The 24,400-nt window shown below is 43.6% G+C and overlaps 1 protein-coding gene across 10 annotated transcripts in view; it reads left to right on the top strand.

Moving 5' to 3' along the window:
• LOC118512880 overlaps positions 1–22,795 on the top strand; it is a 157,071-nt gene extending 134,276 nt beyond the window's left edge. For all 10 annotated transcript variants that reach the window (XM_036057974.1, XM_036057973.1, XM_036057979.1 and 7 more), the window contains 4 exons: positions 9,318–9,758; positions 9,847–11,874; positions 11,941–12,378; positions 19,027–22,795. In XM_036057974.1, the coding sequence (XP_035913867.1) occupies positions 9,318–9,758; positions 9,847–11,874; positions 11,941–12,378; positions 19,027–19,043 (2,924 nt within the window). In that variant the 3' untranslated portion in view covers positions 19,044–22,795. The remainder of the gene's footprint in view (positions 1–9,317; positions 9,759–9,846; positions 11,875–11,940; positions 12,379–19,026) is intronic.
• Positions 22,796–24,400: the final 1,605 nt, after the last annotated feature.

Below are 24,400 nucleotides of genomic sequence, written 5' to 3'. Positions count from 1 at the left end.
CGTTCGGGAGTTTTGCTAGCCTTTAGTAGCAAGTTAGTTGTCAGCTAGCCGGTTTGGTTCTATACAGCATTCCGGAGCAGTTGAATAGTTTCGAACGAGATTTCGCCAAACATACTTCAACTCGGCAGGGGGAAATGTTTTATGCCAGAAATGCGCCCATGTTGGCTGTTACACAAATGATTTATACTTTAGAGAAACCCTGATGAATACCAGAAACTTACAGACGTCCTCGAGATATTATTTTCTTTTCTAAAACGAGCAACGATTTGAAAAAAACTCTAAATACGCTGAGCAGTAAAATAACGCCTTAAAGTATGCAATCGTGTGCAAAAATATTATCAAGACTGATCTGCATCAGAAGGAGATAGCACTATACGACTCAGTCCTTAAACTACTTTTAGATAATCTTTTAAAGAGATAGGGCGAGAACGATAGCCTACCTGCCGAGTGTGATTAACTACAAAACAATAAAATCAATTCAATCTCCTGGCAATACGTTTGGTTACGCCTGGTAGTATGCAATCTAGATAGCCGCTTCGTACAGCACGCATTTTTTTCCGAAATTAGTTATTGCATACTTTCAGGCGTTTCATGTATTCTACCGCTTTTGTTCTAAGTTTAAACTATGTAGGTATATAACAAACATCATCTCAACATTTTTTTACCACAGTTCACTACGCATTAAAAGAGGCTCTTTTCAATGGTGCTCTTAATGGGCTGAGCTTCAGAATAATAAATAAAATCAACGTATTAGTTCAGTTAGCGTGCATCATGCGTGCAGAGAATTGAAAGGATTGAAAGGAAAGCCTCGAACCAATAATTCCAATAGGGGACACACACACATACACACACACACAACAATGCACATGCACGGGGAATTTATTTTCAAACCAGTACCAGTTCCGTTCCGGGATGCACTACGCTCGATAGAATGCTCTTCACCCAGCCAAAAGAGTGATCGTGATTTGATGAGATTTTCATGTGAATTCATTTCCATCGTCCGGGCGTTGGTAACTAAATGCCGTCCTCTATTTTCCCCCCACGGGTTTTTTCATACAATTTGTCCGTATGGTCGGTGTGTGTGTGTGTGTGTGTGAGCGTATGCTAGAATGCAACAAATGGTTCCGGCTGTGTGTCCGTCCGAACGACAGATACCGTACCGGAAGCTAATATGTTGAATTTCCAGGAACACGTTTGATAGGGAGTTATGCGAATGCGAAACGCACACACACACACACACACACACACACACACGCTATGAATAATGGTACGCCCGTCTGGCGAGCAACACTCACTCGTGCCATCAAAACACGCACTAGTTATCAGATTACAGTGTCCGTAATCCTTTTTTCGCGGAACTCGTCCGTTAGTCTGTCGTTTATGGGCTCTGTTTTTTTTTTTTTTGAGTTTCTTTTTTGCTTTATAAGGAGTATTTTTATTTCTACTTCGCGGAAAGTATTGCTGTACTAGGCGTAATGTTTTTGGTAAAAAAGGCTTTAAATTATACTAAAAAAACCCTCTTATCATATTAAACCATCCAGCTCAGTTCTATACCGCATTGAAAAAACATTCTTAAAGCCACCACACATCACAGGTGTATCAACACCCCGTAAAATCGGACCGACACATGCGGTCTGTGGCAAAAATGGAGTCGCTTCCGGTGGTTGAGATTAATTAAAAATTAAGCACCCTCGAGGCAGGCATCCCATCCAAGCAACCCTCACAAACTCACCTTCAAGCCACCGGCCGACGAATTTGAATGTGTGATTTTTTCTTTCGTCTGTGGCTTTTAAAGGATATCTCACTGGAGGTCCGGTTTGAAAAACTCGGGTTTCCTCCTGCAAACCACAACCATTTTTTCTTCCTCTGAGTGAATTTTACATGAGCCCGGTCTCCACTGGCCCGAGGTGAGAATTACGGCAATCGTACAATTATTAATCAACAGCAAATCATGTCACGATGACGAGTACTACCGCCTGTCCTGTTCAGTCCGACCTGATACAACACTGACAGACTCGTTGCCATGCCAAAGCTAACAACTACAAACGAAAAACACCCTTCTCCCTCTCTCGCTCGCTCGCTCGCTCGCTTGCTCGCTACTGTTACATCCTAGCAGGCTCTGGTGCAGTTTGTGGATGATGATGCACAGCAGCAGCAGTAGTAGCTGGTTGAGGTGTTTTTTTATTACCTTCAAGCCTTTTATTGGATTCCGGTGTTAACGTGATTCTGCGGAATGGGAAAATGTGGAAGGTCAGTAATTTCCGGTTCGCATGAGTGAGTCCCAAATGGAATCCGCCTTTATTAAGTGCAGTGCAGTTGCCGTATTTTTATCTTCAATCCAACACGAACCAACACCAAATGTCGTTTGGTTGGACCGAGGCTGGGGAGTTGCTATTGCTGACCGGGCGGTAGATATTACTTTGATAATTTTCTTTAATTAGCTACCGCCGGGCGTAGATTTCCATGGAACTATTGAATTGTGGATGTGTGTGTTGTCGGAGCTGTAGTAATTGGTAAAAATAAGGGATATTTCTCATCGTAATGATACATATTAGTGATCACAGTCTATTTTTACATAGAAGTCCTGGTAAATTAATATACCGAAGGATTAACACCAAACACAAACACCATTCTTTGAATCATTTTTCCTCATGTGAGTAAGACTCACAATGTGCATGAAGGCCAAGATTAGCGAACAGGCCTATTTTTATGCCACCAGCGCCAACATCTGCGCAAGCGAGTAACCCTCCAAATATTAATAATAATCATCGGCTTAAGCCTTAAAAAATCGTACAAACCATTACGGACGTGCAGCAGTGTGTATTAGTTACATATGAATCCCCCTCGTAACCATATTGCACTAATCAAGACTAATGCCCCCCGGAACGTATGGACCCGAACGTCCCGGGGTATTACGAATCCAAACCAAAAACCACACTTTCTGCCGGCAAACCGAACCGGCGTGGCCGGGGACACAATTGGATTAGTGATTACAAATGCCGTCCCCGTGTAGCGGGAGCTTTCGCGTTCAGAGAAAAAAACTGCTCCAAAAACACAACAATAGAAGTCCGCTCGATTTTCGGTGGGCTGGATGCTTCGATTTTTTTTTTTGCCCCGTCGTCCTGGTCTGCTGGTTTTTCTTTTGCATTTTGGGGCATTATGATATCAATGGAGCAAAGCCGATAAGAGGCAGCAGCGTTATGAGTAGTGGGTGGCAGGATTTTTTGAAAATTTTTCCCGCGCAGCTTTCCAACGAGCTTTCCTTGAACGGATTGATCCAATAAATGGAATTATATCAATTTGAACAGCTCGCGGTTTAGAAAGAGAGAGAGAAAGAAAAAAGTTGTTACGCTTTTAACACTTTTTTCACATTTCAAAACCCGATTAAGCAGTATTTTGAATCCTCTAGAGTATCGTTACAGTGCGTGACATAACTTTAAGTGCACGAGGTTTTTTTGCTTGTGTTCCTTAATGAAAACAATCTTGAAATACTAAACAAAAAAGGTATAAATATTATATTATTAAAAATGTAAAAAATTACGTATACTGTTTTTACTTTTCACTTGAAATAAACAATCTTGATGTAACTACTATAAAAAACAATTGTTTTTTTTTGTGCAAAAATTAATTTCACTCTAACCAAATGAGTGTAGGTAGCGTTAAACATCTTTTCGTCATAAATTATACGTTTTTGTACTATATTTATAAAGTCTATGATTTCCTGCCAAATAGTTTTTGAGGCTAGAAGCTTTGAGCCACAATCCACTTTTGGATTTAAATTTTAAATATTTTGTTTATATTAAACATTCATTTTAAATTATTTATTTCACAACGCAGAATGTGGCAATTTTCCAAAATATGTAGCCACATTGACGAATCTACCGAAGATATGTAAAACAAATTAAAGAAAAATTGTCCAATAAGCATTGTTCATCGTTGGTCGCATTATTTCGAGATTAATGTAGAAAGAGACAGTGCTTTTTGAAGTATAACAAATTTCGAGCGATGTACAAACATTTTTACAAATGGTTCAAGATAGATATACGACGTGATTTTTCCACTTTTTATAACTCATCTTATCAAAACTCATCGCTGCGATTGTTTTTTTTTATTTTTAATAAACAAATGCTCCTATAATTATGCTACACGCTGTAGAAACTGTTGACAGTTAAAGCTTTATGGGATTTATGGCAAACATTGCATTGAGATCTTCTTCCGATACGATTCCCACAACCCTGTTTGTCAACCTTGTCTAAACGTTTAAGTATAATTCCCTTTAAAACATTCCCTCAGAGAATAAAAACGATAGAAAAGAGCCTCCCAATTAAAGCCCACCATTAAAATACCAACAAACTACCACGTTTTGTACCGAAAGAATCCCAAAACCAAACAGCCAAATCTGGATCTTATTATAAATCTAATTAATCTTTACGGCTTGCCTTTGATTGGTTGGTGCTTTCGTGTGAAAGACGGACAAGAAACCGTCCACCTAAGGCGTCCCTGGCGGCCCCCTTGGGAGTGAGTTGTCGAGGAAACTCAAACTAAATCTCGCTCTCCGCAAGCCATTTTCCCGGGAACGAAGTGTCGGTAGCAAAGGACCCGTGTGCGTGTGTGCTGAAGTCTGTCAGTGGTTCGTCATCGATGGCCGTGCAGCATCGATCACCAGCCTTCGGGACCGGGACCTACTTGTTTCCGAGAATAGCGCGAGAGGACATTCCCAGCAACACGACCCTGCTGCCAGAAGCAATAAATTGTGCTCGCACCGTTTTGCTACCATCGGCGAACTCTTCTCCGATGGTACCGATTATTACTGTCAGGACACGCATTCGTCAAGCGACACGTACACCAGAAAGCACCTGTGTGTGTGTGTGCCGCTGTGCGCTTCTGGAAAGCCAGCGAGGAAATTTATTTCCGGTGATAACGAAGCAATTTGATGGGGTGTCTCTTCAATCGCTGCAAAAGTGTGGCGTTAAGCTGCGAGAAAACGAAGCGGATTTTTCACTGCCAGCACTGCTCGTGATGTGCAAAATCCGCAAGAAATATTGTCCAACCGTTTCGATCGAAACGTCCGCCATCGGCCACCCCCCCCCCCCCCCCCCCCCCCTTTTACCGAATCCAATTTCTCGGGATTAGATTTACGCCGTGTCTGTTCGACTGGACCGAATTCGGGGGTTTTCCTTTTCTTCCGAACCCTACTGTTTTCGAGCAGCGATCATTCACATGATGATGCTTTGTATGGGGTTTTCCTCCGATATTTTTTTGTTTTCCCCCGAACGGAAACGGTGGCCACTTTGACTTCGATGTTATGAATACGAGAACACGAAAAAGACGGAACTTAACAGGATTATGGTGACCTTTAATTTTCACCGACGAGGAGATTGATTCCTTTCTCCCATGGCACCCCATGTTCCGCCGGAGACCCTAGCTCGACGAGGATGCAGTTTTAAACCCACCCTCCTATTGTTCTCTTCCACACCCCGGAGGAAAAAAGCGATTCAAACTGATGGATCTGCTCGTCGCGCTATTCATGTCAGAAAAAAATCATGTCAGAAAGTTACCGCGAACAAATGGGACATCCCTGGGTTCCCCCATGGCGAGGGGTGCAGATTGTCTCCATCTTTTTTATTTTTGGGGAGAAGGAAAACAGAGAAGGATGTTTTTATGTGGGTTAACAAGTTTTGGAAGGAATAAATTTTACTGTCAGATTTTATCCTCTTTTTCATTGTCATCCCCATCTCCCTGTTTTATCGTTCTAGCGCTCTCTCTCTCTCGCTCGCTTTCCCATGTCTCCGGGCTGTTTAGAAATGTCTGATCGTTCGTTCGAACGCAATGAGAGAGTTTTGCCTTTTTTCCTTCTTTTTTCCTGCATTTTTGTTTGCATGCCGAACGATGGATGGATGGAATTTTCCACTCAATTCATGCGCTGTTCACAGTTGCTTATGGAGCTTTAAATCGTGCTTCTCAGAAGGTTTTAGGATGCAAAATTTTGCTAGTGCCAAGAAACTTAAAAAAACGCTCTCACGTTGGTCCAAACTGAGCTGTCCACTGAGCTTGTAATATGGGTGTGTGTGTGTGTAGAAGATTAAAGTGATTTCTTAAAACTTTTTCGCTATAGTTTACATGTGTAACGGATGGAATGTGCTTTAGCGGCATTTCCTTCATTTTTTCCAATTATGATTGTCTTGGACCTGGGTCGTGAAGGTCTGATATAGTATATGCACTTACTATAGTGATCAGTTCATTCGAGTCACGTCATTCGAGTGATTCTAGATAGTCACGCTCATAAAGCCTTACATGGCGAGTAATTTGGTCCTATTTCAGTCAACTATTTTAAAATGAAATATAAAAAATCTTAAATACGTGCAATACCAGCAAAAAGGACTATTTAAAGGCTTAGCCGTCTTATAGCTAAGTCGTTATAGCGGCTAGCGAAGGCTATAACTTCTTCTTCTTTCTTGGCGTTACGACCTCTTAAGGACATGCCTACCATTTCTGGCTTGCTGGACTTATTGATACCGCATAGTTGGGTAGTCAGTCCTCACTATGGAGGGAACGGCCCAGACGAGATTTGAACCCCGGTCCTGCTTAGAGAATTGATCTGGATTGCATTTGATACCGGTACATCGTTAAAGAGATTTTTTAACAAGAAAGAACCAAATATAAGCATATCTTTGGTATTTCTTTAGCACTTCCGATTATGAGTAAATATTGAACACTTCCATTCGTTTTCCATAACGTGCAGATTGCACTTAAAGCCTCCCCCACCGAGAATAATCGCTTAAACGCTTCACCATTATCCCGCTGACAGGTCTAAAAGCTTTGTCGCATATTTTTGGAGTTTCGTTTCATGTGTTCGCTCGCCGCATGGGCTAGAAAGCTCGTAAAACGCGACCGACACCCATATGTGGCTTTCGGTGCTGGTCGGTGGCCGGTTGTTGGTGGTGCAAAGAAAAGAAAAGCCAAAAAAACCACCAAACCCACCATCACTAAATCACGCCCCAGCGTATGCATCGTAAATTTGGATCACATCATTCCGGCACATCAAACGTGCACCGGGCGGCCGGCCGGGATCCCCAGAAGTGTCACCAAAAACACACTCATCATTTTAGTGGAGTGTGGTGGGACGGTTGTTTTTACGGACTCGTGGCCCTACCGAGCTCAGCGCGGGACCGGTATTTTCCATCAACGATTCGATTTTGCTCTCACTGTGCACTAGCTCTAGCGCAGCCAAAAGGGGCAGGATTAAAGCATTCGAAGTTGATTTTCCCCGTCCCGGGCTAATGCCGTCGTGCCGTTAGCGCCTTAGGGGTAGTAGATTGTTAGTGTCGTAATGGCGCAGCTTGATGTCGAGAGCTGCTGGAACTGGTCGGTTTGGTGCCACCGGTTGTGCCACCCAGCAGGCATAAAAGTGGCGGGCCCATTTTCGTAACGCCCTGCCGGTGTGTGTCCGAGCAATCGCTTACTTTGGAAGGTCTCCAACGGAGCTGGGAAAAACACTGGACAAGGCAGACTGGGGAGCCTTTTCTTTTGCTAACTTTCACTAATCATTGTGGGCTTTGTGGTGAGAGGGTCTTGGAAGAATTCTACGCCGCCTTTTGATCGCTTTATGAACATTTAACGATTGAACTTGAAGTCAAAGTACATAAGTGAGCAGGAAAACTACTTATTCCACAAGGGATTCCCACCTTCCAGCAACCAGATGCTGATGTTTTTTTGGTACAAACCATCACAAACTGGATGACCATCTGGGCCAATGGAGCACCTGGTCCACCACACTCAGCAAGCCACACGATCATTTTATGTGCCGCTTGACATTTCACGATTAGCCCACGCTGCGTCATCCACTACAAATGCTCACCAAATCAGATCAGATCCAAGAAAACCGGGCCAAAAACCAAAAAATGCCACCCAACTCAACCCACCAACAACAGCAAGTGCTTTTGTTCGCTTTTCATTACACTCTCCACCGGCAGGCCGGCTCGGGCAAGATAAACACTTCACTCGCAAATCGCATCAACAGTGTGTCCCCATCCCGTCTGGCATCTTCAGCGCCACCCGAAAGCGCATCCACACCAGACGCCACGGCTTTGGGGTCTTTCTTATCCGCAGCGATGTCGGGCTATTTTTTTGTTTTCTTTTGTTACGAGAATGGGAAAGCAGAAGTAAAAAGTTTTCCACGCTTTCCATAGCACACAAAGAAATGTCAAAAAGTTTTATGTTATGTTTTGGCGTTGGCCAACGGTAGCTAAAGCACTTGCTTGTGTCGTTCGGAAAAACACATGCCAGAGAGATAGGTGGGGAAGTGGGCTGGGAATAGGGAGGGGAAACCGGAAAATGGAATATGGTTCCTATCGCGGTTCTTCCACAGTGCGATGCAGTAGAAGAATGTTAGTTTGCTCTTCCCCTTCTTTTTGCGCTTAATCATATGGGTGTATTTTTGCAAGGTTTAAGCCAAAGTACTTTTTACTTCTCTTTCTGTGTACAAGTTGTCCCTCCTCTAGGAAGAACTCGTGAAGAAGCCTCTCTCTCTCTCTCTACTGCTGCTGCTACTAGTATCAGGAGGTGAACCGTATTTTTTTCTTTTTTTATTAATTTCATGTCGCGTGTGGTGGTAGTCGCTCGTGCTCGAACCAAACCCGCGTAAGAAAACATCATTAAAAATTTAGAACAACACATCGAACACAATCGCTGCTACTGCTGCTGCCTGGCTGCCTGTGTACGAAACGGGGAAAAGCATGGCCACATTTCTTAGAGCCGCCGCCGTCAGTAGCTTCAACGACCGCTGCCGTTTTTTGACGAACGCCGAAGGTTATGAAGTTACAAAAGCGATAAAACAAACTTTCTTTTTGGGCGAGTTTGTGTACTGCTTGCGTACGTGAAAGTACTTTCCCTCCCCACTGGCAGCAGTGTGCGTGTGTGTGTGTGTGTGCTGTGAGCTATAAAAATCCAGCTCTATCTTTATCTGTTGGGGACTTTTTTTAACGACATCGGCAGAAGAAAGTGATTTAGTAACAAATTTTATGTTATTAAAGCCTGGATGATGCGGCAATATAAAACATATCGTTGAAATATAAAAGCTAAAACAGTAATTCAAACGAACAACTAACATATGAACAAAGAGACAAAGAAAAATTATCCAGTAAAATCAAGTCACAGAAAGCCAGAAAAGGTAGGCCGAGACCTCCGAGGTTGTAGTGCTAAGAAAGTAAAAAATATTCCTGTAAGAATAGTTATTTTGACCCATTATATCGCTAAAATTATAAAACTGTATCATGCAATCCAATATAATGACTTCTTGCCTTCTTGTCTCTTTGCAGCAACCACATCTAGCAACGCACCGACAGCTGCTGCTACGACGACGATCGTGGCGCTAACGACGCCCACCGCCACAACCCCAACCGTAATGTTAATGCACGGAGACGACGACGACGAAGGAGCACTGAATGGTCAGCCAAGGGCAGCCAACGCTGCCGCCGCCACCGCCACGACTACCAACCTGCGAAGAATCTCCGATCAAGATCGACCCCTGTTCGAGGCACTGATGGCGGAGGAGCGAGGCGAGCTGCCCCGGCGGCGGCACGCCTGCACCGGCCGCTTCCTAACGATGCACAAGCGCCGCAGAAAGAAGCTGCTGACGCGCAGTCTCGCCCTCGACCAAGCCATCCTGGACGATGTGCTTCACGGGCAGGTGCAGTGCATTCTCGACCGTGTGCATCACTGGCGCTTTAACGCGTTCACGCTCGAGACGGTGACTGGTGGTAAGTTGGTCTCGGTGGACCCTCGAAGCCGGGCTCTCTTGCGCTAATAAAGACTTCATTTTTTCACACCTTCCAATGCATTCCCCAGGACGCTCACTGCCGGTATTATGTGTTCATCTGTTCCACTGGTACGGGCTGCTGGACCACTTCAACCTAGACGTAGTTAGAGTATGGAAATTGTTTAGCTTAATCGAGGAAGGCTACCACAGCACCAACCCGTACCACAACTCGATCCACGCGACCGACGTCACGCAGGCGATGCACTGCTTCCTGCAGGAGAAGCGCATACTGGAGAATCTGAGCCCGCTCGAAATTATGGCCTCGCTGATCGGTGCCGTCACGCACGATCTCGACCATCCGGGCGTCAATCAACCGTTCCTGATAGCGACCTCCAACCATCTGGCGGCACTGTACGAAAACACGTCCGTGCTGGAGAATCACCACTGGCGGTCGGCGATCGGCTGCCTGCTGGAGAGTGGCGTCGCCGAGCAGGTGCACGACATCCGGCCCGAGCTGGAGAAACAGATCAGCTCTCTAATACTGGCGACGGACATTACGCGGCAGCAGGAGTTTATCGGCCGGTTCCGCGACTACCTGAGCCGGGACGCGCTGGACATGCGCGACACCGCCCACCGCCACTTCATACTGCAGATATCGCTCAAGTGTGCCGACATTTCGAACCCGTGCCGCCCGTGGGACATCAGCAAGAAGTGGAGCATGAAGGTGTGCGAGGAGTTCTTCCGGCAGGGCGACTACGAGCGGCAGCTGAACCTTCCGGTGACTTCCCTGTGCGATCGGCAGTCTACGACGGTGCCGAAAATACAGACCGGGTTCTTCAAGTTCGTGGTGACGCCGCTGATGGACGAGTGGCACCGGTTCCTGCGCACGGACCTGTCCCACTCGATGATGCACCATCTGAAGTACAATCAGACGCAGTGGGAGAGTAAGCTGCAGGCGGAGATTAACGAGGAGACGCGCACGGAAATCTCGGACGCGGAGCTGCTGGACGAGGAGGACATTGACGGTGGGGATGAGGATGGGGGTGGCGAGGATGAGGGTGACGATTCGCACCATTTGGCGGATTTGTCCGACAGCTCGGAAGCGCTGGTACCGTTTGCGATGGCGACAAAGTTTGGACGCAGAAGTTCGCTCCAGGTGGCGTCGGCCAACCATGGTTTCGGTGGCCGAGTGCGCAACGACCGACGACTCTCGGTACCGGCCACACACTGCATCCCGAAGATTATCCTTCCGGCGAAGGAACCGTCGAGCGGTGGAGGACGTTCGGGCGGTGGTTCCGGTGGCGGTGAGTTCACCCTGCAGCCACCGGAATCGATACAGGAGAGCGACGAACATCGGTTCGATGCAGACTCGCTCTCGATCTTCTCCTCCGACAGTGACAGCTTACACCGGGGAGCTCGTGGATCCTCGACAGGCAGTGCGGCAGATCGGGAACGACCGCTCAGTGCGGAGAATCTGCTCCCGGATTGCAGTATCGCTTCCATGACGGACGGTGCTTGCGGCGATCGGCTCAATCTCGTACTGCACGGTGCGGTCAGCGTTGGCAACACGGCCAACCTGCTTACCGTGGGCACCTCGAAGCATCTGATCCGCCAGCAAACGTTCCCACCGTTGCAACCGTACGTCCGGACACGCTACATGTCCTCGCAGGCAGAACTCGGCGCCTGTCCGGAAGCGTTGCTCGAATCGCACTCGTCCAGCTCGAACAGTAGCGGCTCAACGAACGCAGCAGCAGCGGCCGCTCTATCAAACGTCGAATCTCGCGGTCGCGTTCTCGCGACCAGAAAGGATAGCATCAAGCGGGAGCAACAGCCGGACGGTGCGGGCTCATCGCAGGCGGATGGGGCGGGCAAGATCAAGGTGCCGAAGTTATCGCTCGGCCAGAAGGAGAACCTTGACCCATCGATGCTAAAGCGAAGTCTTAGCAGGCGGCGTGGTTCGGCTCCGGTGACTGTGGCGCTGCCTACGAAAACGGAACCCGCCGGAACGGGACAGGTTGGGGCAGGCGTTGGGATTGTCGGCGAGATCGGCAAATCGTTCATCATCAAAACTTGCGATCTGATGCGCCGGGGATCGATGCCCGTCGACGCTCTCATGCGTAAGTAGTTGGGAATTGTAGTGCTTCTGTGACGCCTTTACTAACTTCTTGCCAATTTTTCAACAGACTCTAAAGATCTTCCATCATCCCAAAGCACGGCGGGAAGTAGTGTGAATGCCGGTGGCGTTCCTTCCAACACGGCGCAACTTCCCAACAACAGCCTGGTCGCACCACCGCCATCGTACCCCGGTATGCAACGGCGCGGATCAGTTCCCTGCGAAAGTACCAACAATGTGGCGCTCCGGAGCAGCTTCAGCATCAAGCGACGCAGCACGAAGAAAGCGATCCGGCGGCGATCGTCCGGCGGTGCCGAAATTCTCAGCCCCATTCTGTCGGAGGATGCGGCAGGTGGTAGTAACGGTGCTGGTGCGTCCTCGTCCTCCTCTAACGCGTGGTACCGGATCAAGCGGGATTCGGGCCACCGGCGAACGGGTGACAACGAGAGTCTGCTGTCCCGGCGGCGAGGTTCCCTGCCGGTCGAGGTCCTCGCGATCGGTTACTCCGGTGAGTGTAGAACGCATGTTAGATTGTGATACAGGGAATGCTTTTGGGCTACCGACTGAATCTTGGGTCCTAGAGATTTATCCTAGGTATTCATCGTCTTTTAGTATGAAGACTGTTGCATACAAATTAAATTGGATTACTTCATTATTGCACTTGGAGAAATCAAATCAGTTATGAAACTACAATCCAAGATGGAAACGTTCTCACAAAATGTGGATATTATGGGACTCTTCCAGGACTGTTGTTCTAGTCCATTCGAGCCATTTAAAACATCCTTATCGCTTCAGAAGAACTGGTCCTCTCTTGACCAGTTCGGGGTCCCGTGAACCGCTAACCGCCAGGAAAAAAAAGACTATCTGGAGAGAAACAACGTCGACGGTTTACGATTAACGATCATAGGAATTTCTCTGAACAGCTCATAGACTAAACAGTTTTTTTTTGGACATCAATCGGAGGAAAAGCTCCTATAATTTCATAGACGAAACTACGAAAATAGGCTTTCTGTGGGCTTTTCCTACTAACGTCCTTAACCGAAATCAGACATTCTTTTAATACGAATATTTAGCTAGTATCGTAGCAAGGATAGAGAAGAAAGTTGATTTTTTTTAAATATTCACTTTGGAAGAAAATTCATTAAAGATGTCTAGCTAAGCAATTCCTGTTCATTGCTACTCCAAAAGGATGATCATCGTTGCAATACGCCTGAAAGTATGCAATTCATGTGCATACAAGCCTTCAAGTTATCTCACAGAGAAGATACCCAGCCTTGAGAAAGGTTTTAAAGAAAACTAAAGGCAAAAATCTCTTAATTGCGTTTTTTTTTAATTAATTTTTAGTACACAAAAAATATTCAATATTAATAATATGTCAATGTAATCGGTCTAAGAACCGTTCCTCTAAACAAAGGGTGAAGCGTTCAATTGATTTGCTTTAAAAAAATTTAAATCGATCCTAAAAGTAACGCTTTAGGTGCATAATTGAAACACTTAATATTTAACCTAAACAACTACTTACAAAACTTTCAAACGCTCTCGCTCCCAGGGACCATCCCTTGCTCCTCTTTACGCGTTCAGCACGCTCGTGTACCCTTGCTCAAAACCCTTCCCGAAATCCTCGTAAAATTAATGTAACGCCAACGGGGCGAGGAGCCAATCGGGTTGTGCTGTTGTGGATCTTCCAACCGTCCTTTGTTGGCGCGATGGCACCGACCGGCATGCCGACATTCGGTCCCAGAGATTACCAATAATAAGTATCAGCACCTGATTTTGGCTTTCGGCTTTCCACTCCGGTAGCCGCACCCCAAGTTAGGTTGGTTGGGCACAACACAACTGCTTCCACAGTGCTCAACCCCCCCTAGCCCAACGCCCATTGCGGTGATAAAGCTGTCGTTTCACGAGCTTGATCATATCTTTTTATGGCCAAGCAGCCTGGGTTGTTGTGGCTGTATGTGTGTGTGTTTCTTGGGGTATATTTTCATTTTTCCTTCTCGGGCAACTCCTTTGTACTGGATCGGTCTTTTTCCTAGTAAATCGGTGGAAATGTTTTGGTGGAAAATACAGGGGAGAGGACTGGGTGTGTGTGTGTGTTCCCACGGAGAAGGAAATCACTATTCGCACCTTGGCAAATAATCCAATATCGGCGCTTCCATCGGTGCCATAGAAGAGGAAAAAGGCACAGATCGTAGCCAACGGAGGATGGTCGAGGGCAGCTGTTTGTTGTGGTGAAACGAGTCGAACGATATTCATTGCTCTGGTGGCCGGGTAGCTCAACGGGAACCGAGATTTTCCCTCAGCAAACGCACGCACACCCATCCATTTACAAGCCCATCGGAACCGTGCGCTTGTGTGTGCGCATATGAATTGGTGGTTGAATTTATGCTTTTTCCGCCCGACTTGGTCGCACGTACTGCCGCCCGTACCGGAAAGAGCCTTTCTGGCCGGGGAAAGGAATTCGATTATCGAGCCGAGCTCGCTGTTCCTCGACGCTTCCATCTCACTCACCCAGCTCGCTGAGTCTTGTACGAAGATGGTACGGCGGCGATAGCGTACCAGTGTGCGAACCAAACAACAACCAAGCAAAAAAAAACTTCCCAAGAAGGAAACGTACACACACACTTTTTGCAGGCAGAAAAAAAATGCGCCCCACAACTACCCCAGTAGATAAAGGATGGTGGTGAAGACAGGATCAATATGGGAAGTACTCGTTCGGCAAACTGGTCCAAACTCCGGCTCGCATGAAGGACGGCCTACGGGCTACGGAATAGAGCCATCAGTCTCAGTTTATGTGGTTGGTTTGTTGGCCCGGGTTTTTGCATAAGGCTTTAGCTATGCTACAGTGGGCGAGTCGGGGTCGTTATTCGATTTCGGGTAATTTCAGGGTGATGGCGGGAGATCGAGAAATCTTGTACTCCTCTTGCTATTGCTACTTTCGAAAAGGTGCTGACTGTGCTCCTTTCGGTTTATGCGGTTCGGTTTGATGGGCAATCGTACATGCTGTGCATTATTTTCATTACTAAATTGGTATAAAGAGGATTTAGGGGATGTCGATGTGGAACAGCGAGATGACGGTTAAACGATTTATGCCTACTTTGATTGTGTGTAAAAGGCACGTAAAATGTGCAGTTCATATTTTCTAGCAGAGAACTTTTATTGCCTGACAATACGGCGTCATGCCGTAATACTGGAATTATAAATAAAAATAAATAACTTTTATTGCCCGTCAATGGACTTTAAAATTGATTAATTTGTATCGAAGAGCATGCATACTTTTAGGCGTTGCTTGCTTCACCAGCACAAACAAACGGAATTTGCCGGGGAGAAGATTATTTTTGCTCCGAAGCCTTAAGAGATGCACATGTCGTGCAGATTGCATACTTTACGGCAGCATTATGATTTTCTTTTGAGACGGTTTTGAAAAGCCCCCAAGTATGCAATTCGTAGCAAAAATACCCTGATCATTTACCCATTCATTTTCCATCCATTTTTCTTAACGTCATGAATCGCAATGCGTCAATTTTCAATATGACAATTTTAAACCTTAAACTGTGCAAAACCGTCCTCCAGAACGAACGAAACGAATTATAAAATATATGACTCGTATAATTCTAGGGATTTCAATTCCTTGCGTTTGAAAGGCCCTTTGTACCGCTTCTGCTTGATTGACTTAATAAGCCCAAGAGGTCTTGGTCAGCTACCTAGGGTTGATAATACCCGTAGTTCATATAATGAATAGTCAGGCCTTGATAAAACACTGGCAGCGAATTAATTGTATTTTTTCTGTGTATAACACAATACTGAAGTTCACCTATCAAGCACATTTCGAACTGTTTATGCACGCATCGACTTTAAGTGCAGAGGTATTCGAAAATTGGAAAAAATAATCCCTCGTATTTTATCTACTTCCGTGCCATAAAGGATGCTCATGAACTTCTATCCAAATAAAATATGATTTATTTTATCGAATTTGAAATCAGAAATATGCCATGCATTCTACACTATGACTTTCCCTTCTGTGTGGCTATTTGATGGGTTTTATTGGGTATTTTATGGGTGCAAATGAGATCATTGTTGCGCCTGACAGTATGCAACGTGAAAAGCATTGTGCAAGATTAGTAAAAAGGAAGTATTGCAAGACGATCAACAGATATAAAAGCATGTGAAATAGTGTGCAAAATAGTCAAGTCAACCTAAAACCGGCCACAAATTGAAATAAAGAACTCAAAACGTCCTAACTCACCAAATACCCAATGCACACAAACAGGTCGACGAAGGATTTTGAGCAAACTGATTGTTCTAATAGCACAGCTAACCTTGCCATAAAAAAACGAACATACCTAATGCACCGAGCGCCTGGAGGCCATCTTCGTAACGAACTAATCGACACGTCGTCCATTACAGGCATCGTACCGAAGCGAGAAAAACTTCGTTCCAAACCCGTATTCTGACTGTGTCCTGCAGCCACTCCACTAGTGGAGCGAATGCCATTGATGCATACCAGTGATAAACCGATTGACCTGCGATTAGTGTCCTTCTGTACTAGGCATCCCTGCCTCCTTTCCTCTCCCACCCTCTCTCCGCCCCCACCCCCCCCCCCCCCCCCCCCCCCCCGGGGGGTGTGCATGTGCCATTAGTTTCGCATAAGCCACCGAGATCACCGAAGCCAATCGCGAACCAATCTCGCATGCATATTCCATACCCAGAGCCCATCGAGTGTACAGGTGGCGGTGGTTGCGTACATATACGGACGTCCGGTTTTGATTTATGGCTCTTGGATGGATGTGTGGTTCTAGCACAGGAACATCCTAACCTGGTGCACGGAACTTGCACACCTGTGTGCACAGCACAGAACTTCCTCCACTCGGGAGGGTTTGCATTTTTCGAACGAGAATTTCATTCCATTTCCCGGTGAGCCGCCACCATCACCACAGAGCCACTTTATCATTCGGAACAGCTTGTGTTTTGCCCCTTCGACTCGGCTTCTTCCCGAGTACGGTGGTGCATTGGCAAGGATGTCTATATTTGTGCAGCAGCAGCAGCACCAGCAGCAGGACGTCACACAGGTCGTTCGACTTGTACGTCGAACCTTTCGCTCTCGGCGGGTTAATTTCTGTGGCTTCCTTCAGTATGCTGAAGTTGTGGCACAGCAGATGCATGTGATCGGAACATATGGCAGGGGTTTCCATGACTAAATTTAGTAAATACTTCCAAACCTCTCGATCTCTTTAACAGTGTAGCCATTCTGATCGCTCAATAAAATCAGGAGAAAAGTTCGTTATTCAGGAGAACTATTTCCATCGAAGATTTATAAAAATGGAAATAATCAGTAGACACCGATCAAAATTTCAATAAAAAATATTGAAGAAAATAATTTAAAAAAAATCTCAAATTTCGTGGAGATTATTACCTCATACAAATGCTCATTTATTTGGAGGTTATTAAAGGCTCATTAAATTAGGTTAAAGCCGGAGAGTGGTTTAATTTAAAGCGGAGAGTGGTTCAGCATGAATTTAGACGGCTGCTAGACGAAGGAAATGCTCTTTAAATCATTGGTTTGCAATCGTCATAACTACCTGATTTGCGTAAAAGAAATTGCCAATAGACAACTGATTGTGAGCTCCAATTGACCGAACATAAAAAAGAACTTTCGACTCCTGTAACTCGATGTGTGACTTATATACTTCAACTGCTTCTACCAAATAATGTTTGTAATTATAGGAAACAATGTTGGTAGCGTTTTTAAACTTAAAAAGTATCTTTTTAACAACATTTTATCCATTATTTGCTTGATTTAATTTGGACAACGGTCAACATATTTTTTTTAAATGCAGTAGCTCAATTTCTCGGCGCACAAACAAGCCGTAGAAAACCCTGTACTACGAGCGTACAAGACACGGGACCAAGCTATACCATTTTTTTTTCAACCCATTCCCCATACACCTGAACAGCAGAACGATTGCAAAAATATTACCCCATATCCATATACTGCTGACCACCGAACAGGACCGAACCCATATGGCGGTAGCTATAGCCGAAGAAATATATTCCAATGCGTTCCCAGGCGTCTGTACGCCCTTCCGTACCTTTAGTCGATGTAAAAAGCTGCATCGATATTTCATTCCTCTACGTGGTTTTTCTTTTTGCCACTGCTTCCTCCACTGTTTACCTTAATCAAAGCTCCGGGAGAACGGAAAACTTTGATAGATGGATTTTCCCGCCTGTGTCTGTTTTCCTCCGCCCTACCTGTTGCACTATAGTTCCTCAGAACAGCTCCTTAGGAACATAGGGGCGTACAAAACCAAACATACACACACAAAAAAAGGGAAGGCTTGAGCTGCTGTAAAACAACTCTCGTCCAATACTTTCGAAACCGCCAGGAAATACTTTATGCGAACCATATGCGAACTTCAGCGATTGCATCCGGGCAGTGGAGCTTTGGGGAGCGCAATTTTCCCTCAGCCATCAACATCTCGCTCGACAGCGGGGAGAGTGATTCAAACCCCAAGCCATTGGCGTACTAGGGAGGATAGAAATAGTTTACGTTCAAGTTGCTTCAACATGTCGTTTGGTTTTTTCCCTACCCTTCCATCATTCTGTTAAGCTTCCTGTTAGCTAAAACACATGCAGAAACGTGGAAAAAGGAAAAAAAAACATTTCACTTTCTATAAAAGTTGTTATGGGGAAAAGAAAGCAAGAATAAAAAACCCAGGCACAAAAGCCCGTTCCAGCACTCAGTACGCCAATTAAAAAGCTTTATGGTTCAAGGATTTTAATGAATTGATGCAAGCCAGCGTGGCAAATCGGCGAGTGAGAGAGACAGAGAGAGACGAAGCGATGGAGATGTACATAACAACTACTCAAACATCGTCTCGGAACTCTCGGGAAAAAGGATTAGCAACGAAGGATATGTGATGTGCACTCGAACGAAAAGCTTATGTTTCGCCGTAATTGCAAATGCTGTTTGTTAGTTCTTTGCCTTATTCTCCCTTGCCGGATTGAACATGTCTACAATAAGCTCGTTAACTCTTTACGCTGCTATCCTTCTGTCGATTTTAATTAACGCTATACAAGGAACGCTGTTTGAGTAAACTATTAAGCTAATAAATAGGAACATTAATAACGTCGCCATTTTTTTTCTCTTCTCCCATTGCAGGCACCCTTCGTCACTAAGAGCAGCCAGTGCGAAGACAAACGATTTTAATTTTTCTACAATACACCTTCGCGTCGTTCGCCATTCCATCATTCCATCCCGCACCGTCGAAAGGCACAACCGACAGAGAGAGAGAGAGAGAGAGTACAGAGAGCAAGTGGCAGTGGCAAACCGAAATATCATTTTCCTGCAAAAGGAACCGATTAAGCTAAATAGTGAAGACGTGAAATGGAAACCAATACCCCCTGTTTGCTCATTCCTACCACCGATGCTTCCCGCCTATATACATATATATCGAATAGAAAGTGTAAAACGGAACTGAAAAGCTACCCACACACACACCACAGCAAAAAGAGAGAGAGAGAGAGAAAGAAAGAAATGAGAAAAAGAATGTAAAACCCTATCATAGGAAAGAAACAACTGAACTGATCAAGTTTGAGAAATGAAGAAAACAAAATTAATAACCATTAGCAAAGTATGTGTGTGTGTGTAACGTTAGAAAACAAAAAAGAAGAAGAAGAAGAAATTGCGAACAAAAAGAAACAAACCATCCCTTCCATTTACCATCTAGTGGTTGAAACAAAGCAAAACCGGTGTACAAGGAAGAGAGAGAAAGCATAAAAATCAAAGAAAGTAATCGTAAAGCAGAAGAAGAAAACGAATGACAAACAAAACCAGCGTGTCGGTAAGTGGTAGCACATTTAAATGACTAAAGACACAAAACAACAGCGAAAAAAAAGGAAAACAAACACAAAAAAACACAATCTGTTTGCTAAGTGTGTGCATTGGTGTTGTAGTAATGTAGTAAAATAGTAAGAGGAAGAGAAGAGAATAGGAAGAAAATTAAGGTAAACGTAAACGTAAAAAATCCCCCGGTTAACGGTAGGCAAACGTGTGCGTATGATATCCAATTTCCCTTTTCCCAATTTAGTTAGAAAACGGTGCTTAAAAACGATGCAAAATGGCGTGTTTTTTTTTTTTGGGAAAAGATAGTAAAGCGACCCCGTTAGAGAATCTAAATCGACCATCTTTTTCGCCCCGCAAAAAAAAATAAACATTACCAAACATGAAGCCAGGCACGGAATCCTTTCCTACTTACAGCTAGCCTGGAGAGAGAGAGCTTATTGTACACATCTCTTTAGATACAATCCTTCACGACACCACGAGATCACTTATCATGAGCCGCCAAAGGTGTACTAGCGCACACAGCGAGAGAGAGAGAGAGAGAGAGAGAGAGAGAGAGAGAGAGAGAGAGAGCGTTACTAGAACAATTGTCACTTTCCTTTTCATGTCCAAAAATGGGTACTTTTGCACCATCATTCTCTAGTACTGCATCTAATAATCGCCACCGCCATCTGTCAAACCAATCAGAAGAAGCACGTTCGTCACCCGTTTTTAAACTGAGACAAACACGACTAGGAGCTGGTATTCCTCGAATGTGAAAATGTATGTGGGTGTGTGTGCGTGTATGTCTCTTTCGTTCTTTTTTTCTAATCAACAAAACACCCTGTGGTCGTTGTCGACACTAGCGAAGGGTAAAAATAAAAATATCTCTCCTACTTTTTCTTCTGCTCTCGTAAAGGAAAACATCATAAAGAGAAAAAAAACGTAAGAAAACACTTGTAAGCTGGCTGGTTCCAGCTGCCAAGAGCAAGAAACAAACAGTCGAACACAGTAGTAGTATAAGTAAGGCAAAAAACCGCGGTGGAAAAGAATGTGTTGCTAAAGCAGAATATAAAAGCGAAACATAAAACTCTTCCAACAGAGCAAAACAAAACAAGAGCAAGTATGTAAGCGCCATGATCAAACAAGATAAAAGTGTATTTAGAGAAAAAAACCACACACAGATAATACAAAGCACAACATAAAATAGAAATAGTGAAGCAGGAACCGAAACCTGGAAACTCCTTCCGTAACAAACAAACTGACAGAATCAAACAACAGAAGAAGAAGAAGTGACACACACTTTTAAGTAAGTGGTAGCGCACACACACAAGAAAAAGAAAATATATAATAACAACAGAAAGTATACAGATTAGGAACAAACAAGAGAACAAATTCGAATGATTAGAGAAAGAAACGGTAGAACAAACATTTGCAAAGTCACACACTAGCAAAGAGTGTATTATTTATTTTATGTTATTACGTTAAGATGTGGTCAATAAGTTAATAAGCAAAATGGTTACTTTGCGTGTGTTTTCTTTTTTGTTTCGTTTTTATTAAAGTATTAAATTAATGCTCCAAATATCACAACCGAGTATGATTGGATTAAAAAAAATTCCTTTGGCTTTTCCTTCTCGTGGCGTTGCGATTTGATCACCCAACACTTCTACAACTACATACATGTAACAATAGAATCAATGTAAAATATCACGTGACACACCGGTTCACGTAAAGTCGTCAAACAAAGAGAGGATAATAGAACAAAACTAAAAGGGAAACAGAACCTTTCGGGTAGAGTTAAATGTGTAAACCATAGACCAGTAAAAACAAAATAGAAAACAAAACCAAAATGGAAACAAACCACTAACATAACTTAACACAATCGCTCTAAACGGTGTATTGAAACGTAAAATAAATAGAATTGTGCGTTTTAAGGCTGTAAAACGCATCACCTCCATCATCACCAACACCACCACCACCACCAACCACTACGTCATGGGTAACCGTTTTTAGATGTATTTTTCGACTCCTGCTAAAAAAAAGGGCTGCGGGTCCTGACGATCGGTCTGGTATCGATCGTCCAACTGTCCCCAATTTCGGTCCAATTTGTAACTTTACCCCCATTTAGGCTGCCTTTTCTAAGAGCAACGTCTTTCTCGCTGCCCCGTAATTGTAACACATCCATATTTTCGGTCGAAACCTCGAGTGTGCGGTGACCTTTCTTACGAACAAACTAATTGTGGAACAAGAGGTTTTCTATACTACACTACAAAAAAGAAACTTGAAGAAAGTGTAATAGAAAAGAGAAATAAATCGAGAAATAGAAAAGTGTCAAGAGACATGGAAAAAAACGAGAACAAAAACGTTAACAAACAGTGGTTAACATTGAACCAAACCTAACAAAAAAGAAAACCCAATCAATCAAAGATAGACAGATTCGGAAACAAATCAAGGAGAGTAGAATACGAACAAACAAACAGGAATGTCGCCATATAGACACATTCTCGAATAGAAACACTCTCCTCAGCCCCTTTCCCCTCGTTGTTTCTCCTACAATGTTCCTCACATAAGGAAAAACTGACAACTGAAGCAGAAAGGGAACCCAGTATAAAAGGCATCGTAATCGTAATAGAAAAACCAAGTGAAGAAACAACAACAGAACAAAAGCCCCGTAATAGGAAAAATCAATAACCGGAATCCCGAAATTAGTAAAAAAATAGAAAGGAAAATAGAGTAAATCATATGAAAGTGAGAGAATAGCGTGAGCCAGCCATTAAGAAAGAAGCTCACTTTTTCTAGAACTATTCTACCAAACTCAAAAACCCACACACACACAAGGGTGGTACGAGCGGCACCCTATTGCTACGCGATTTATTTTACCTTTCTAGTGAAAAGTATTCGAAAAACCCGAAACCGAAACAGACACTCACACAACTTTTACTACTATTACTACTACTTCTACCTTTCTAGACGACACGGGGCGCGTACACGTGACATAGTGATTAATGTAAGTGTGCAGAAATAAAAATAGAAACAAAAACCGATGACGATGAATGAATGAAATTGGAATAAAACGGTCCAAAAAGTCCATTTAGAAGATGAGAAAAAGCAAACCGAATGGGAACGAACTAAAATATAGCAAAACAAAAAACACAAAATAAAGCAGATGCAAAAACACGATGAAGGTGGTGGCGATTGCGAGACAAGATGTTGCTGCGAGAATGATTGGCGAGGAGGTAAATTCAACAGCAATTGAGCTAGTTCGTTGCTTTTTGTTTTTTGTTTCTTCCGTACTCGGGTTACGCTACCTACTCTGTTACGCACCGTTCAACTGTCATTCTGGTGAATTTTTCCCCCTTTTTGTTTTCTTCTATTTGATCTCTCTTTTATTTTGTATTGTTTTGCTTGTTTTTTATATTAGTCTTTCTTTTTCGTTTTCAATTTTAATTTCTAACTATGCTTTGGATTTATTATCTTATAAAAAATTTGTTTCTTTCGTTCTTCTTATCTTTTTTTTTTCATTAGAATTGTTGAATATTTTACTTTTAAAAATTAGTATAAGTTCTTACTTACTTTTTTAAATCCAATTTTAATTGAAACATTCACCTAACCCTCCTTGTTTTTAATCGAAAGCAATGTTTCAACTACAAAAAACTCCGACCACAATGCAAGTTTAGACGAAAAAAAAACCACACACTCACACACACACTCTATGGACCAATTCTTCACTATTCTATACAACTCTACTCTACCGTACTGTACATACGAACAAACAAACAAACTAAAATGTAGCTCAATTTACTCGTAAGCTCGGTAAGCTGCTACTACTTCCAAGGCAGGTGGTGGTAGTGTCCCCGGTAGGGAGCAAGTCTCACTGCATCTAAACCTAACGACTGATGTACTTTGCAAAATTATTTGCTTCGAACCCGTTACATTTTTTATTATGTTTTGTGAAAATTAAATTTTCAATTTCCCGCTCTGCAAAACAAAAATGGAGAGAAACAAGACTCTCGTAAAGGAAAATCAAAACATATTAAAGAAACAACGTTGACGAGCTAGTGGTGCATAAGATGATGCTAAAAGTGTAAACAAGTTCTATTTTTCATTTCATTTTCAACTTTCCACCTTCTTTCTCTCTTTTTTGTCCACTCAAAACGTTTTTTTCCCTCTAATGTTCCATTTACTTAGTGTTAAAGATTTAATTTAAAAAAATGCAAGATGCCATATAGCTCACAACAAACCATTATCTAAACTATCAACTAGGTAAACGATCAGCTACATGTAATAAGATAACAAATATCAGAGAAACAGGCAAGAAAAAGAAATCAAATAAGATGAAAGAAGCAAATCCACTTATAAGAGGTAACTAATGTAAGAAAACATTACCAGAACGAAAAGACAAGCGAGAGAGAGAGAGAGAGTCAAAATGCAATCGCAAAGCAAGACAAAAAAAATGGTAGCAAAATAATCCCTTCCTCTGGTACGTGTTTTTAATGTAATTTACAAACAACCAAACAAGGAAAAACAAGGAAAAACGAATTTCCACCCCCATTGTGTGTATGCATTCGCATCGTAGGCGCTAACCAAAAGCGATTCGTTCCACAGTTTAAACTCTTTTAAAGGGAGAGAGAAAAAAAACAAACTGATAAACAGGAAAATGGAAGAAAACAGTAGAGTCACATTTTTTTTTATGTGGCTCGTCCGAAGCAAACAC

The sequence above is a fragment of the Anopheles stephensi genome, chromosome 3 (genome assembly GCF_013141755.1).
Source record: "Anopheles stephensi strain Indian chromosome 3, UCI_ANSTEP_V1.0, whole genome shotgun sequence".
NCBI classification, from domain to species: domain Eukaryota; kingdom Metazoa; phylum Arthropoda; class Insecta; order Diptera; family Culicidae; genus Anopheles; species Anopheles stephensi.
Note: the sequence above shows the minus strand (reverse complement) of the source record. Positions and strands in the feature narration are given on the sequence as shown.